Source organism: Leptonotus elevatus, chromosome 8 (genome assembly GCF_054856555.1).
Source record: "Leptonotus elevatus isolate MCC_2025b chromosome 8, RoL_Lele_1.0, whole genome shotgun sequence".
NCBI classification, from domain to species: domain Eukaryota; kingdom Metazoa; phylum Chordata; class Actinopteri; order Syngnathiformes; family Syngnathidae; genus Leptonotus; species Leptonotus elevatus.
In genome coordinates, this window is record NC_141246.1 from 16,552,406 (window position 1) to 16,565,835 (window position 13,430).

Consider the following 13,430-nt stretch of genomic DNA (forward strand, 5'->3'; position numbering starts at 1 on the left):
AAAAAATACACAGACTGAGCACCAATGGAAGCACGTCCATCCATCTGGATCAGTACAGACGGACCTTCTCAGTCCGTGTATTTTTCGAGGCTTCACGTCGTAAAGCATTCGCCGAAAATGTGGGCATCCATCAACGATGGAGAGACGGAAGTGCCCACCTCTGGAAATATATATGGAATTGTCTTTTATTGGAGAGATACATACCCCTAATTGTTATCTAAAAAACAATGTGCTTTTTATCCCTCTTTCTAGACTGCCAAGTCGTGTCGACGGTACAGGTTTTGTGGTGTATGACGGTGCCGTGTTCTATAACAAGGAACGGACACGCAACCTGGTCAAATACGACCTGCGGACACGCATTAAGAGCGGCGAGGCGGTGGTAGTCAATGCCAACTACCACGATACGTCGCCTTACCGCTGGGGAGGGAAGTCAGACATCGATCTGGCAGTGGATGAGAACGGCCTCTGGGTGATCTACTCCACCGAAGCCAATAACGGACGCATTGTGGTCAGCCAGGTAACACAAATGACAAGCCACAGCAACATTACAGACTTTTTGCTCATCTTTGCGCCTCTTCCCTGTTCTCCAGGTGAACCCGTACACCCTGCGCTTCGAGGGGACGTGGGCCACAGGTTTTGACAAACGTGGGGCGAGTAACGCCTTCATGGCCTGTGGCGTGCTCTATGCGGTGCGCTCAGTCTTCCAGGATGACGAGGGGCAGGCGGACGGCCGTGTGGGCAATGATATGGTGGTTTATGCCTATGACACCAGCCGGGGGCAGGAGCTGCCCATTCAGATACCCTTCCCCAATCCCTACCAGTACATCTCTTCCATAGACTACAACCCGAGAGACAACCAGCTGTATGTGTGGAATAACTATTATGTTCTAAGATACCCACTTCAGTTCACGCCGCCACCACCAACTAAAGGTCTGTTGATCCCGAACCTGGATTGGTGTCACTTTGCAGAGTATATACTAAATAGTAACGTTTTATTTCTCTCCAGGTCCCCTTTCGTCTCTGATGACAACCGTGCGCTCTTACACGGCTACAGTTGCACTGACCCCTGTGCGGCCATCAGCCTCCCACCCAGTCGGCGTCATCAACCGGGGACCCTTTGACCAGAGGCCAATAACAGCCATGGTCCCGCTAACACCCCGCCCCCCTTTGCGTGTCCCCTTGGCCCCGGGGGGCCCTGGTCAGGTGGGCGGATGTGAAGGAAGGGTGGCCAGAGGGGTGCAGTGGCCCCCCACTCTGAAAGGGGAGACAGTGGAGAGGCCCTGCCCTAAAGGCTCACTGGGTAAGTCAGATGTGTGTTTGTTCGGTCATGTCAACGTTTCGTTACACGTGTGCGTGTATCTTGTTTCCCGTTGAAATGTAGTCACATGCCCTCTATTTGAACTCCCCTTCACATGACAGAGAAGAAACAGTAGTTATACTTTTTACAGTCACGGTCCGTCAACTCTTCCTCTCGGTGTGCAGCTGTCTTCCTCTGGCTCAGAGGAAGAGAGGGCATTTGGCCCTAATCCTGTTTAATGGCTAGATTTTGAAACCCAATTAAACTGGGAAATAATTTCCCATCATAAGTGACCTAGTTGCATCTAATTTGCAGACCTGTACACCAATAAAATTAGACATTTCTTCCTTTCATGGACTTTAAAGGGGAAGTCAACCCAAGCATTTTCTTTACAATATTATGTTGCATGCGCCCCCACTATAGTCTAAATGTGGCATTCTGATAAATACTGCGTTTATAGAATACAAATTATGCAGCAAAATCTAGCCGGTTTTATCCATCTCAGGAGGAAGCCATTTTGCCAATGGCTGTTGACTGAAGATGACATCACAGTTGCTCAGGGCTCAATAAACGGTGATGTTACGGCTCACCTGTTTTCTGAAGCTGAGCTGTGATTGGTTGACAGCTAGTGACAAAATGGTCGCTCCCTGAGATGGATAAAAATGGGTGGAGTTTGCTCATTTATTCATATTCCATAAATACAATATTAATCAAAATACTGTGTTCAGACTTGTGAGGCTGCATAGAACATATTATTGTAAATATTTTTGGGGGGTTGACTTCCCCTTTATTTCATTCACTCCCAGCCATTTTTTTTGTCTTAAATGTCCGACTCATATCATGCTATGTAGTTAGCTAGCTTCCCTCCCCCCAAAAATGAGTTTGCAAACTGTTTTATTTTGAAAAATACCAGATCTACCTTGATGCCGAGGCTCGACTTCCTGTCCGGCTTGTGTCATTTCTTCAGCTTCATGAAAATCCGCATGCGGCGTTTTGGCAAAAATAGAACGCTTGCGGAAACATTCCGCACCACATACGCACCGCACTGCAGCTGGTGTGAATTGACACTCGAATGCTTTTTATTCCTTGCGACGGCCGTACGGAAAACGCACCGCGTCCGTTCCTCAGTCAGTGTGAAGTGGGCGTAACCCTTCTTGAATACCTGTGCCTGTATCTTGTTCTCCAGGTATAGCGTCCTACGAGTGCAAGATGTCGCCAGTGAGCTGGAGCTCCAGAGGTCCTGATCTCTCTAACTGTACCTCTCCCTGGGTCAGCCAGATTGCACAAAAGGTCAGTTACATATGCACACACCTTGCGCAAATGACCCGTTAACAAGCAACCTGCACTTTAAATGTCAACAATAAAAAGTGATTCAGAACACTGCTACCTTCCTCCAGATTAAAAGCGGAGAGAATGCAGCGAACATAGCTGGGGAGCTGGTCAACCTGACCCGGGGACGGATCTACGCTGGTGATGTCAGCATGTCTGTAAAATTGATTGAACAGCTACTGGACATCTTGGACTCGCAGCTTCAAGCCTTGAGACCAGCCAATAAAGAGTCTGCGGCACGCAATTACAATAAGGTGAATTGCTCCTCAAATTCATGCTGATGTGTACTTGACCTTTTACAGGAAATGTCAGTGCTGATATTTGTAACACAGATGTTGTTTGCTGTCTTTGTAGCTGCAGAAAAGGGAACGCACATGCAGGGCTTACGTGCAGGTAGGCGATGGATGGATGGATGGATGTATGGATGATTATTGAATAGATGAACTGATGAATCACTGGTGGATAGTTGGATAAGGAATTATGGGAAAAGGGATCATGGATGGACAGATGTAAGATTGTCAGATGGACAGATGATAGATGGATGTATGATAGAAATGGATGGATGGCTGACATGTAAGATGGACGAGAGACAAATGGAATGGCAGACAGATGTTTAGTACACAAATGGACGGATGATTGAAGGTAATGACGATTGATGTATAGATGGACGGATGAATGGTAGCTAAATGAATGGATGGATGAATGGATGAGGGATAGATGCTGGACAGAAATATGAATGGCTGAATGGTGGCTGTTAGCTTTTTTTAATGGATGAATTGATAATGGACTGGATGGATAGCAGAGGTGTCAAAATCCAGGTCCAGAAAGTAAAATCCATGCCACAGTTTGGCTTTAGTCACAGGCGCCCGTTTGCCTGCTGGTTGAGTCCAATCACCTGTGGCTAAGATTTTTTTACTTTCTGCACCTGGATTTACCACCTCTGATGGGCGGAGGAACAAAAGAGGATGACCAGGTGAATGGACACACTACCATGATGTAATGTATATTTCTGCTTGTCAGGCTGTGGTTCAAACAGTAGATAACTTGTTGGGTCCTGAGGCTCTGGTGTCCTGGGCTGACATGAACGGTCCTGACCAGTCCCGCTCTGCATCACTCCTGCTGGATGCGGTAGAGAAAGGAGCGTTCTTATTAGCTAACAACCTCTATGAAGGTCGTTTCAGTGACAGAGCACCAAACGTCGGTATGCTGTCTCTCTTTTTCCGAGCGCTCAACAGACCACAATTTCAAAACGAGCATCTCAATCAGACCTTTTTTTTGTATGTGTGTGATTAGATCTGGAGGTGTATGTGCTAAACACCGAGGCGGACATACAGGACCTAACATTCCCGCACTCCTACGACAGCGACAGCATCCTGCAGATCTCAGCTGTGGCCCTGCAGCAGTATAGCAATAATGGTGCGAAGCACACTCATCTCACAATTAAAACAATAGATAAACCGCACTTATAGCTGTTAATGGATTGTGGAATTAATGTTATGATAACGCAAGTACACAATCAATGCCTCTAAATAGCTTTCTTCCTTCACTGTACAGGCCAAGTGAAGCTGGTCCTTTCCTTATACAAGAACTTGGGCACCTTCCTAACCACCCAGAACTCCACCTTGCGGCTCGGACTTGGACTTGGACAAGGGTCAGAAGTCAGGCGCAGGAGCCTGGTGGTCAACTCGCACGTCATATCTGCTTCCGTGCACAGAGGCTCCAACAGAGTCTTCCTCGCTGAGCCCGTGGTGTTCACCCTCAGGCACCTGCAGGTCTGCTGGGAAACGAAAGATTCCTGATGATCTTAATCAACACAACTGAATTGTTTTTGTGTTGTATCCACAGCTGGACAACCACTTTGGTCCCAACTGCTCTTTCTGGAACGGCTCAGGGGTGTCTGGGACCGGCAGGTGGTCCACACAGGGATGCCGCCTGTTGCACACCAACAATACGCATACAACTTGCGCCTGCAACCACCTGTCAAGCTATGCTGTACTCATGACGTACCAGCAACCTGCTGTAAGTAATCACAAACTTGGAATGATTGTGGTTTTGTGTGTGTGTGGGTTTTTTTTTTTAACGAAAAGCGTCTTCACACTTCTAGAATTGTGCACAAGACTTATGCATGGAGGATCAAAAATGCTCAAATAAAAAATAAATAAAAGTGAAAATAAAAACAGATGTAAAAAAATAAACAATAAAAAAATAAGTATAAAAAATTCATATAAATGGAAATAAAAACAACAAAAAATATAAAGTAAAAATGAATACAAAAATAAAACGAGATTAAAAAAAATACAAATAAATATAATAATAAATGTGGAAATAAATAAAAAAATTAACAAAAAAATATAATTAAATGTCAATGAAAGAATTAAAAACACTTTTTTTTATCTTATGCTGATATACTGTCAGCATGAAATATGTCATGAAATGTTATTCAAATGAGGGGGCGGTCCTAAGTTTGTCTTGGGTTGATCTATTCGCCTAATGGTTGATTGACATGTCAGCCAGCCCGTTCCACAGCAATGGAGAATGGAGAATTCACACACACGAAAGAAACAATGGACCTTGTTGTTTACAGGAAATTGTGTGACGTTGTTGAGCAACGCAAATTTCAGTGATAGTGGACAAGGTTGTCCACTTGACAAGATTGTCCACTGTTCATTACTGGAGCTCTCCATACAAGCCGTTGAGACTTCTTTGTTTGTCAACCTGCTTGGTGTGGATGAGCGAATACTCCACCATTGAATGACAGTTTGCAAGGGCGGAGTCCAACCAAGACACGCTTAGGACCGCCCCCTCATTTGAATAAAATTTCATGACGCATTTCATGCTGACAGCGTATGCAGCATTAAATAAATACATATAAATATAAGAGCAGTGTTTTGATAGAAATCTTTTTTTTTTTTATTTCCGTATTTATTTTTATATCTGTTTATTTTTTTAATCTTGTTTTTATTTTTGTATTCATTTTCACTTTTATTTATTTATATTTTTGTCGTTTTTATTTCCATTTATATTTGTTTTTTGCATTTAATTATTGAATTATATTTTTTAGATCCGCCCGTTTTATTTTCACTTACATTTATTTATTTTTAATTTATTTTCTCCATACTTATGATGTGCACCGTCTTTGTTCAGCACCGATGATAATCTTGCCTCAAGATGAATAGCTGGTAAATATTGTTATGTTTACTGCCTGTATGACACGTACTGTATTTTTTCTTTAATATTTGCAAGTTTCAGTCAACAGCAACCAGCCGAAATTGTAAAAGAATCATCAGTCATTTCTGGAAAGCTTGTGTGTCATTCTCCTGATTAATTATGGCAAGATTGCTGCTTCTCAAACTCCAAGATAGGGTTCAGTTCCCAAATTAGAAAGGCTGATAAATGCTGTTATTCCTACTAGTCCTCAGCCATCAGATCCCATTTTTGCACTAATTTGTAAGATAGGAAGACGTTTATTAATTAACCATTCAATTATCTTGAGTTGAAGCTGTGAGAGAAATATTTCTAAACGCCGTCGGCTGTTGTGATCTCTAATAAAAGGCAATTGACATACTTTCTTTGTTCTTCTTGGTCTTGGCAGTCTGGTGTGGGAGTAGAGGAGCTTTTGGTCTATATCGTCTCCTGGGTGGGCATCTCTGTTGCTCTGGTGTGTTTGGCCACCTGTCTTACCACCTTATGCTGCCAGGCGGCACCCTGGCACACTGACCACAGCACCATCCACTGCAACCTGTGGGCAAACCTGCTCATAACAGAGCTGCTCTTCCTTGTGGAATCCAATAAGACACAATATACCGTGAGTTCTTATTTACCTAAAACATGCTTGCAAAATTTAGTTTTCTCTCTCGTGTGTCATTTCGGTTTTCTCACATTATATTTAAAGGTTGTGTGCTCCATCATTGCCGGCCTGCTGCACTTCTCATTGCTCTCAGTGTTCTGCTGGCTGTGTCTGGAAGCAGTGGAACTGTACATTTTGCAACGTGAAGTCTTTGAGGGTCGTAATTCCAGACGCAAGTATTTGTACTTGAGTGGCTACTCTGTACCCGGGCTGGTGGTGGCTGTGTCTGCAGCCATTGACTTCAGAGGCTACGGCTCAAAGGCTTTGTAAGTTCATCACAATACAACTGTGCAGTGTGTACAATATATATATATATATATATATATATATATATATATATATATATATATATATATATACTGTATACATAAAACAATATTTTTTTAATCAGATTAATCACATCTTAGAATTTTGATTAATCACGATTAATCGCTTAATTAAAAAGGCTTTTTATCAACATTATTTTGCCTGCCAAATTTAAAGAGCACCTGTTATGTGTTAATTCTTTTGACATTTAATGTTATGAGGACGCCTTCAACATTTTTTGATCCACTGCACACGCTCATCCTCCTCTTTTTCTAATCAATTAATTACTTGAGTAATTAAAAAAATATATATATTTCACTAGAACAAATATGCAGAATGTCGTACGCAAACATTTATTAAATATTTTACATTAATGCGTGTGTAACGGAACCATTCGCTGTCAAGCTAAAGGATCATATGCGGTCAAAATTATTAGTGTGATTAATATGCATTAATACATGATTAATGCGATAATTTGTTGTGATTAATCAGTGAGTTAACGCTTTAACTGTGACAGCACTAATATATATGTATAATATAAAATTATGACCCGGGAGAACTTTTTTTGTTTTGCCATACTAGAGTAAAGAGTAATTGCACATCCACTACAGTAGGTGGCAGTGGCGCTCTCATTTATTTATTTATTAATTTTTAATTTCAGGCAAATTGATGACAAACTATAAATGAGCATTTTAACAATTTTTGTAGACAAATGATACTATTTATAGTTACGGCGGAGAGTTGGAGAGGCACGAAATGTGTTCTTATTCCTAATATATACATATCAAGTGTCAATCAAAACTGACCATTATTGTATTTGTAAAGGCACATTTTCTGTTTTCACTTCAAATTGTCTAACATTAAGGACTGTGATTGTATAGACAGATTGTTGTTGTTTTTCTTCCTCCTCTAATTCGTGTGTCTTTACGCACAGCTGCTGGCTGCGAACTGATAATTACTTCATTTGGAGTTTCCTTGGACCAGTGGCTGTTATTATCACTGTGAGATTTTTGTTCCTGCCCTCATGCAGAGTTAACCATTTACTGTGTGTAGTGTACAAATGTATGTGCGAAGGTAACGCATTGACAGTTTGTGTTATTGTCTACAGCTCAACCTTGTCATCTTAGTGATGACCTTACATAAGATGCACAGCACTGCCGCCCTGAAGCCAGACTCCAGTCGCCATGACAACCTGAGGTTTGTAATTGTCTCTCGAGCTGTGGGCAAAACATTTACAATTGAGGTGATCCATGTTACTTTTGTTTCATTATATTTAGTTTAGTTTACAAATTTAGTTTGACATAATACTTTGCATGTTTTGTGTGACAAGCGGGCAATCTTTCAAAATGATTATAGAAACTGTTCTGGTATTACTTCTACATGCTATAACTATTGGGTTTAAAAGAGCACTTAATACCTGTGCTAAACACAATTCTCATACTGAATAAACACAATTGAGTTTGTCCCGGTAATCATAGGAATGAAAATTCTGACTGTGACATTGCCAATTTCTCTGAATGTATTATGCTCAACAGGAAGTGGCAGGTCGATTTGAAGGCCATAAAATGGTACAATTTATTCTGGTTCTGTAACCAGGTCAATACATGTTGCCGACACTTCTTAACGACATTAGCTGCACACCTAGCAAAAGTTTTGTTTAGAAGCCTATTTTTAAAAGATGATTTGAAAGAGTGTAACAACATAACATAACAATACTTATTGTAGGTCCACTTCCTCTCCTATGACCATGCACTTTCATTCAGAGACCTGACATTTGAGTAGAATCATTATCACCCTAATTGAGCATGGAGAAACTGGGTGAAATAAGGTGTCAGAAATATTCTCCAGAAATCTATTTAAATGCCTTTTCTCATTATGGTTGCTGTAGTAGTTGGCAATGATAGGCCACTAATTACGGCAGTTCCAAATTTAATGATATCGCTTATTAAGGAGAAACAGGGGACAATTAAGTGACAAAAATATTCACCAAAAAATAAAATAACAATTAAAACACCTCTCATTCTGATTGCTGTAGTAGTTGGCAATGGTAGACCAATTCTTAACACAGAATGAGGAAAAAAAGTACTCAAAATGAGAATAAGTGTTTGCATTGATTTCTGGTGAATTATTCTAACTGAATGCATTTCATCCATCTTCTCTATAATGAGAGATATCAGCAACGTTTGATGTGTAGTATGCAAAGGTCTGCCGGTTCCAGCTATTACTGTTCAGCTCTCAGAATGAAAAAATATATATTTCAATTGATTTATGGTGATTTGTTCCACATATTTCATCCAGGATTATGTAACTTGTGGATGGTCCGTAAGCGAATATTGAACATCTGGCCAACTTTTACTCGCTGTCTGTGCGCAGTGTCAGCTCGCCGTCCATCTAAAAAAAGCTTGAGCATGGCTAAATGTCTGAAGACTACGTCCAATCGTCACCAAAATTCTGATGCACATCCCTTGTCATGTGCACCTCGACCTGTAAAAAGATCGGCACAATATTTTTGATTGTGTGGAGGTGATAATGGCTTCTACTCATAGGAGCTCACATTTAATGTCAATAAAATCCAAAATATTGTGCCGAGTGCTTTTATATTTTCACAGGTTGGCTTGGACTAAGCCAGGAAACAATAGTAATGCTGCCATCCTCCCTTCAATTACGAGGAGAAACAACCCATAAATAATGGCTGTTACATCTTGTGCTGAGAGTTGCCATAAATAAATAAATACTGGGCTTTTCAGGGAGATTCATTTTTTTGTTGGCATCATTTTTTACATACAGACCTATTACTTAAGTGCCAACGTGCAGCCCATTCAAAGGTCTCTTTAATCTCCATTAATTAAAAACGTAACATTTTCCGATTTTTTTCCTGCTGCTATGAAAAGGCCTTTGCGGCTTCCATTTCGTCAGAGTGTCATGAATGTTCACTGAAAGTGGCTTTTGTTATAATGAATGCTAACCTTGTAGGAGAATTCCGCAAAGCAAAAAGGAGATCTGACACACTGCACTTGCGGTCGTGTTACAGTGGTGTTAGATAGCTTGGGTTTGCAATTTGGTGCAAATTTGGGGTATTTTATGTTATGTTATGTTATATTTTATCTTCTAATAGTATCTTGTCCTCACGTCGAGCATGTGATGTAATTTAAATTCAGACTTTCATTTTCCCCTTCTATAATTTGATCATGTATGCCAAAATATTGATTCTATTGTGCACACATTTGTGCAAATTTAGGGTTAAAAGCAGCCCTGATTCTGGAAAAGCTCTTCAGTCAAAATCAAGTTTTGAAGTTCACCTTGTGATGTTAGGATGCTGAATTTTAACAGCAGACTACCAACCTGATAAATTACAGTAAATATGGTTAATGGTTAAGTAACACCAACTACTAGCATTGGACAGGTATTAATATCATCCATGAAGGCAAGAGTGTATTGAATTGGTCCAGTGGAAGCAGTACTTAATTACTGCAGCCAGGAGGACGTATCAGGACCGCTTCTATTGGTATACTGTAGTGTTGTAGCCAGTTGCTTAGTTAAAGATCTAGTCTCTGCTTTAAGCTTTGTGTCATTATGTCATGAGGAATGAGGGCTTGGTAGGCATCCAGCTCCTCCTCGTGCCCTCAAAAACATGACGTGTTATGTTCGTCCCAGAAAATGATGTAATGTTCCTGGTTGAGGGGAACCCAAACAATAATTTAAAAAAATGCGAGATAACAGGATGAACGAAAAAGGCTTCTCCTTCCGACCAGGCTATATTCAGATACAATGACAATAATTTTACTATACACAAAGTATATCTCCCTTAGTTGAACTTAATAGCCACAGACACAAGTAGTTTTCTTTTTACTGCTGAATTTATTGCTTCTTGCCAACAATAATTCCACAGTGAAAAACACACATACAAACTAAACAGTTAGCATAAAGAAAATAAAGACAACTTAGATTTAACTTACACAAAAGTATTGGCAAACACAAAATAAACTAACCTCATTGGCTCTGTGTAATGTCCAAAAAGGGAACTAGGCTTGTTTTCTTCTGTCTTTGTTTTTTCTGTTTCTCTCTGAACTTAACATTATTTATGTCTCGCTGTGTCTATACTTTCTCTCCTCCCTAAGCTCTTCCTCTACTCACTTACTCACTGACATACACACATACACCCCACTACAGCGCCCTCTCTGGTGTGGGTGGCGACAAACGCCCAAAAGCAAAGAAAACAAAATGCACAAAAATGACAATGTGGCAGTTACACACAGGGTTGAGTTGATATCTGAGTATCATACAGACAATGCTCACAACAAGACTTCTGGTACTCAAACAACATCTGGCCAGGTTGCAAGGTGAAGCTAAATGACTGCTAACTTTCGGCGGTTTAAAAAAAACTTCCATCCCTCCTCTGGCCAATCCCACGGAGGCAATCATTTTGAAACAGCCAACCAGCAGCTCCCACCTGTTGACACTCAACTGCTCAATCACCACCAAACAAACAAAAAATCACAAAATGAACAAGGTCACAGCACATGCATGCGTTCTCCTTCTTCTGTAAAAATGTTGAAATTATTTCCGCATGACAGTGACATGTGGTCTTGTGTGTCCAGGGCGTGGGCGGTGGGCTCGTTGACGCTGCTCTTCCTGCAGTGCGTCAACTGGTCCTCTGGCCTGATGTTCTTGTCTGCGCCTTCCCTCCTCCTGGCTTACCTCTTCGCCTCCCTGAATACAGCGCAGGGCTTCCTCATCACCATCCTGCACTGCACCCTCGCCAGGAAGGTCAGCCTCAGAGCTGAGCATCGTTATCTTGGTGCTCGTGTGATCGCACGCCGCCGACGGTTCGTGATGTGCTTTGTGTTCAGGGTCAGAAAGACTACGGCCGATGTCTCCGTCTCTCACAGTGCTGCGCAACCTCTTCATCCAGTTCTCCGGACTCGGTCAAGGGTGCAGCGCTGCGCTCCAACAGCCGCTACAGCAGTAGCCAGGGGCGGAGAGCCACGGCGAACAGACAGGTCCGTGCTCCATTTCGCACTTCTCTTATGGGCTTTTTCTCGACACGAACCTGTTTTGACTCTCTGCCAATATTCTCGGCTCCAGAGTCGAATTAGGAGGATGTGGAATGACACGGTGCGCAGACAGACTGAGTCATCTTTCATCGCCGCTGATGTTAACAGCACTCCAACTCTGAGCAGAGGTTAACATCTGCTTTATTGTTTTCGCACGCTTTCTTTGTTGCTTCGCGGTGCAACATTGATTCGGATTCATCTTTTTTCTGCACATAGCTGCATTGGGGAATCATTTCCTGACCAATCCAGTGCTGCAGACTCACGCAGGAGCCTCTCCTTATGACACCATGTTGGCACAGGGATACAACCAACCCTTCACCTCCACAGGTATACTTTATCACAACCTCAGTGGTCTTTCTTTTGTACACTAATGGCTTAATTGGTGGGTTCCCTTAACTGCATTTCTCTTTGTGAGAGTCCTCAACAAGTCTGCCTGGTTGATAATGTTTATTTGTCCAATCATTAAGTCAGAATAGTAGACAGTACTGTGCAAGAGCCAATAAAACAGATACAGGCGTTACAATGACGTTAATTAGAGTTTCTATAAATTAAGGTTTCAGTTTGCTTTAATTTGTCATTCTTGTGCACTGTGCTGTTCAGTGTTTTAACTGAATTGAGAGTACTTTAAAAAAATATTATTAGAGGTGGGCGCGTCAATGAATTTTGAACGTCCGTCAATCGTCAAGTCGGAACACCCATCATCATCAATCCGTCAATATTTCAAGCCGAACGGTCAATCCGCCATTCACCGATTGCTCAGCAAAATTAGCATCCGTCAATGTTTCCGTCAATCGTCAATACCTCACCAAAATGCCGAATTTATTGTCGGATTGACGATTTCATTGATGGATGAAAACCCACTTTCGTCAATGCAAAATTTGTCAATTTCTCAAAGTTTCCCGTCAGTCGTCAACAAAATGAGCGTCAGTCATTGACGGATTGACAGACCTTCCGTCAATATTGACGGAATGCCCACCTCTGAATATTGTACAGTAGTTACCTTTGGTATGACGTCTGCAATGCTTTGTTATCCTACATACCATGCAAGTACAGTTATGGATGTGAATGATAGTCTAGAATAGAGTGAGGGTAGGTCCCTTATGTAGGTAAAGACACTAGGAAATAATTATATACTCAGCATGCAACAACAGATATAGTGGGATTCCAAGTGAAAAACCATAAACATTTAAATTCAAATAATCCTTCCAAATCAATTTGCATATTTGCCCTGTGAGTGTGTGGGTTTTCTGCTGATACTCTGGCTTTCCCACATTCCAAAGACTCTAAATCAGTGGTGGGCAAACTCGGTCCTCGAGGACCGGAATCCTGCAGGTTTTGGATGTTTCCCTGCTCCAACGCAGCTGATCCCAATCAACAAAATCATTATCAGGCTTGTTTGGAGCTGTGTTGGAGAAGGGAAACATCTAAAACCTGTAGGACTCCGGCCCTCGAGGTCAGAGTGTGCTCACCCCTGCTCTAAATTGTCCATGAGTGTGAATGTGAGTGGGAATGGCTTTTTGTCTATATGTGGCTTGTCATTGGCTGGCGACCAGTCCAGGGTGTACCACTGATGACAAGTGTTATAGACAATGTTTCT

At 41.7% G+C, this 13,430-nt stretch overlaps 1 protein-coding gene across 4 annotated transcripts in view; it reads left to right on the forward strand.

The window, feature by feature from the left end:
* Positions 1-13,430, forward strand: part of adgrl1b (adhesion G protein-coupled receptor L1b) — a 40,685-nt gene that overhangs the window by 22,689 nt on the left and 4,566 nt on the right. For all 4 annotated transcript variants that reach the window (XR_015095735.1, XM_086081809.1, XM_086081811.1 and 1 more), the window contains 18 exons: positions 253-517; positions 591-930; positions 1,007-1,300; positions 2,484-2,587; positions 2,695-2,880; positions 2,981-3,019; positions 3,647-3,827; positions 3,920-4,042; positions 4,181-4,398; positions 4,472-4,645; positions 6,219-6,431; positions 6,519-6,739; positions 7,714-7,780; positions 7,888-7,976; positions 11,378-11,546; positions 11,630-11,779; positions 11,865-11,961; positions 12,050-12,160. Coding sequence is in view for 3 of the 4 variants with exons in the window: in XM_086081809.1 (XP_085937935.1) it covers positions 253-517; positions 591-930; positions 1,007-1,300; positions 2,484-2,587; positions 2,695-2,880; positions 2,981-3,019; positions 3,647-3,827; positions 3,920-4,042; positions 4,181-4,398; positions 4,472-4,645; positions 6,219-6,431; positions 6,519-6,739; positions 7,714-7,780; positions 7,888-7,976; positions 11,378-11,546; positions 11,630-11,779; positions 11,865-11,961; positions 12,050-12,160 (3,041 nt within the window). In the remaining variant the exon portion in view is untranslated. The remainder of the gene's footprint in view (positions 1-252; positions 518-590; positions 931-1,006; positions 1,301-2,483; positions 2,588-2,694; positions 2,881-2,980; positions 3,020-3,646; positions 3,828-3,919; positions 4,043-4,180; positions 4,399-4,471; positions 4,646-6,218; positions 6,432-6,518; positions 6,740-7,713; positions 7,781-7,887; positions 7,977-11,377; positions 11,547-11,629; positions 11,780-11,864; positions 11,962-12,049; positions 12,161-13,430) is intronic.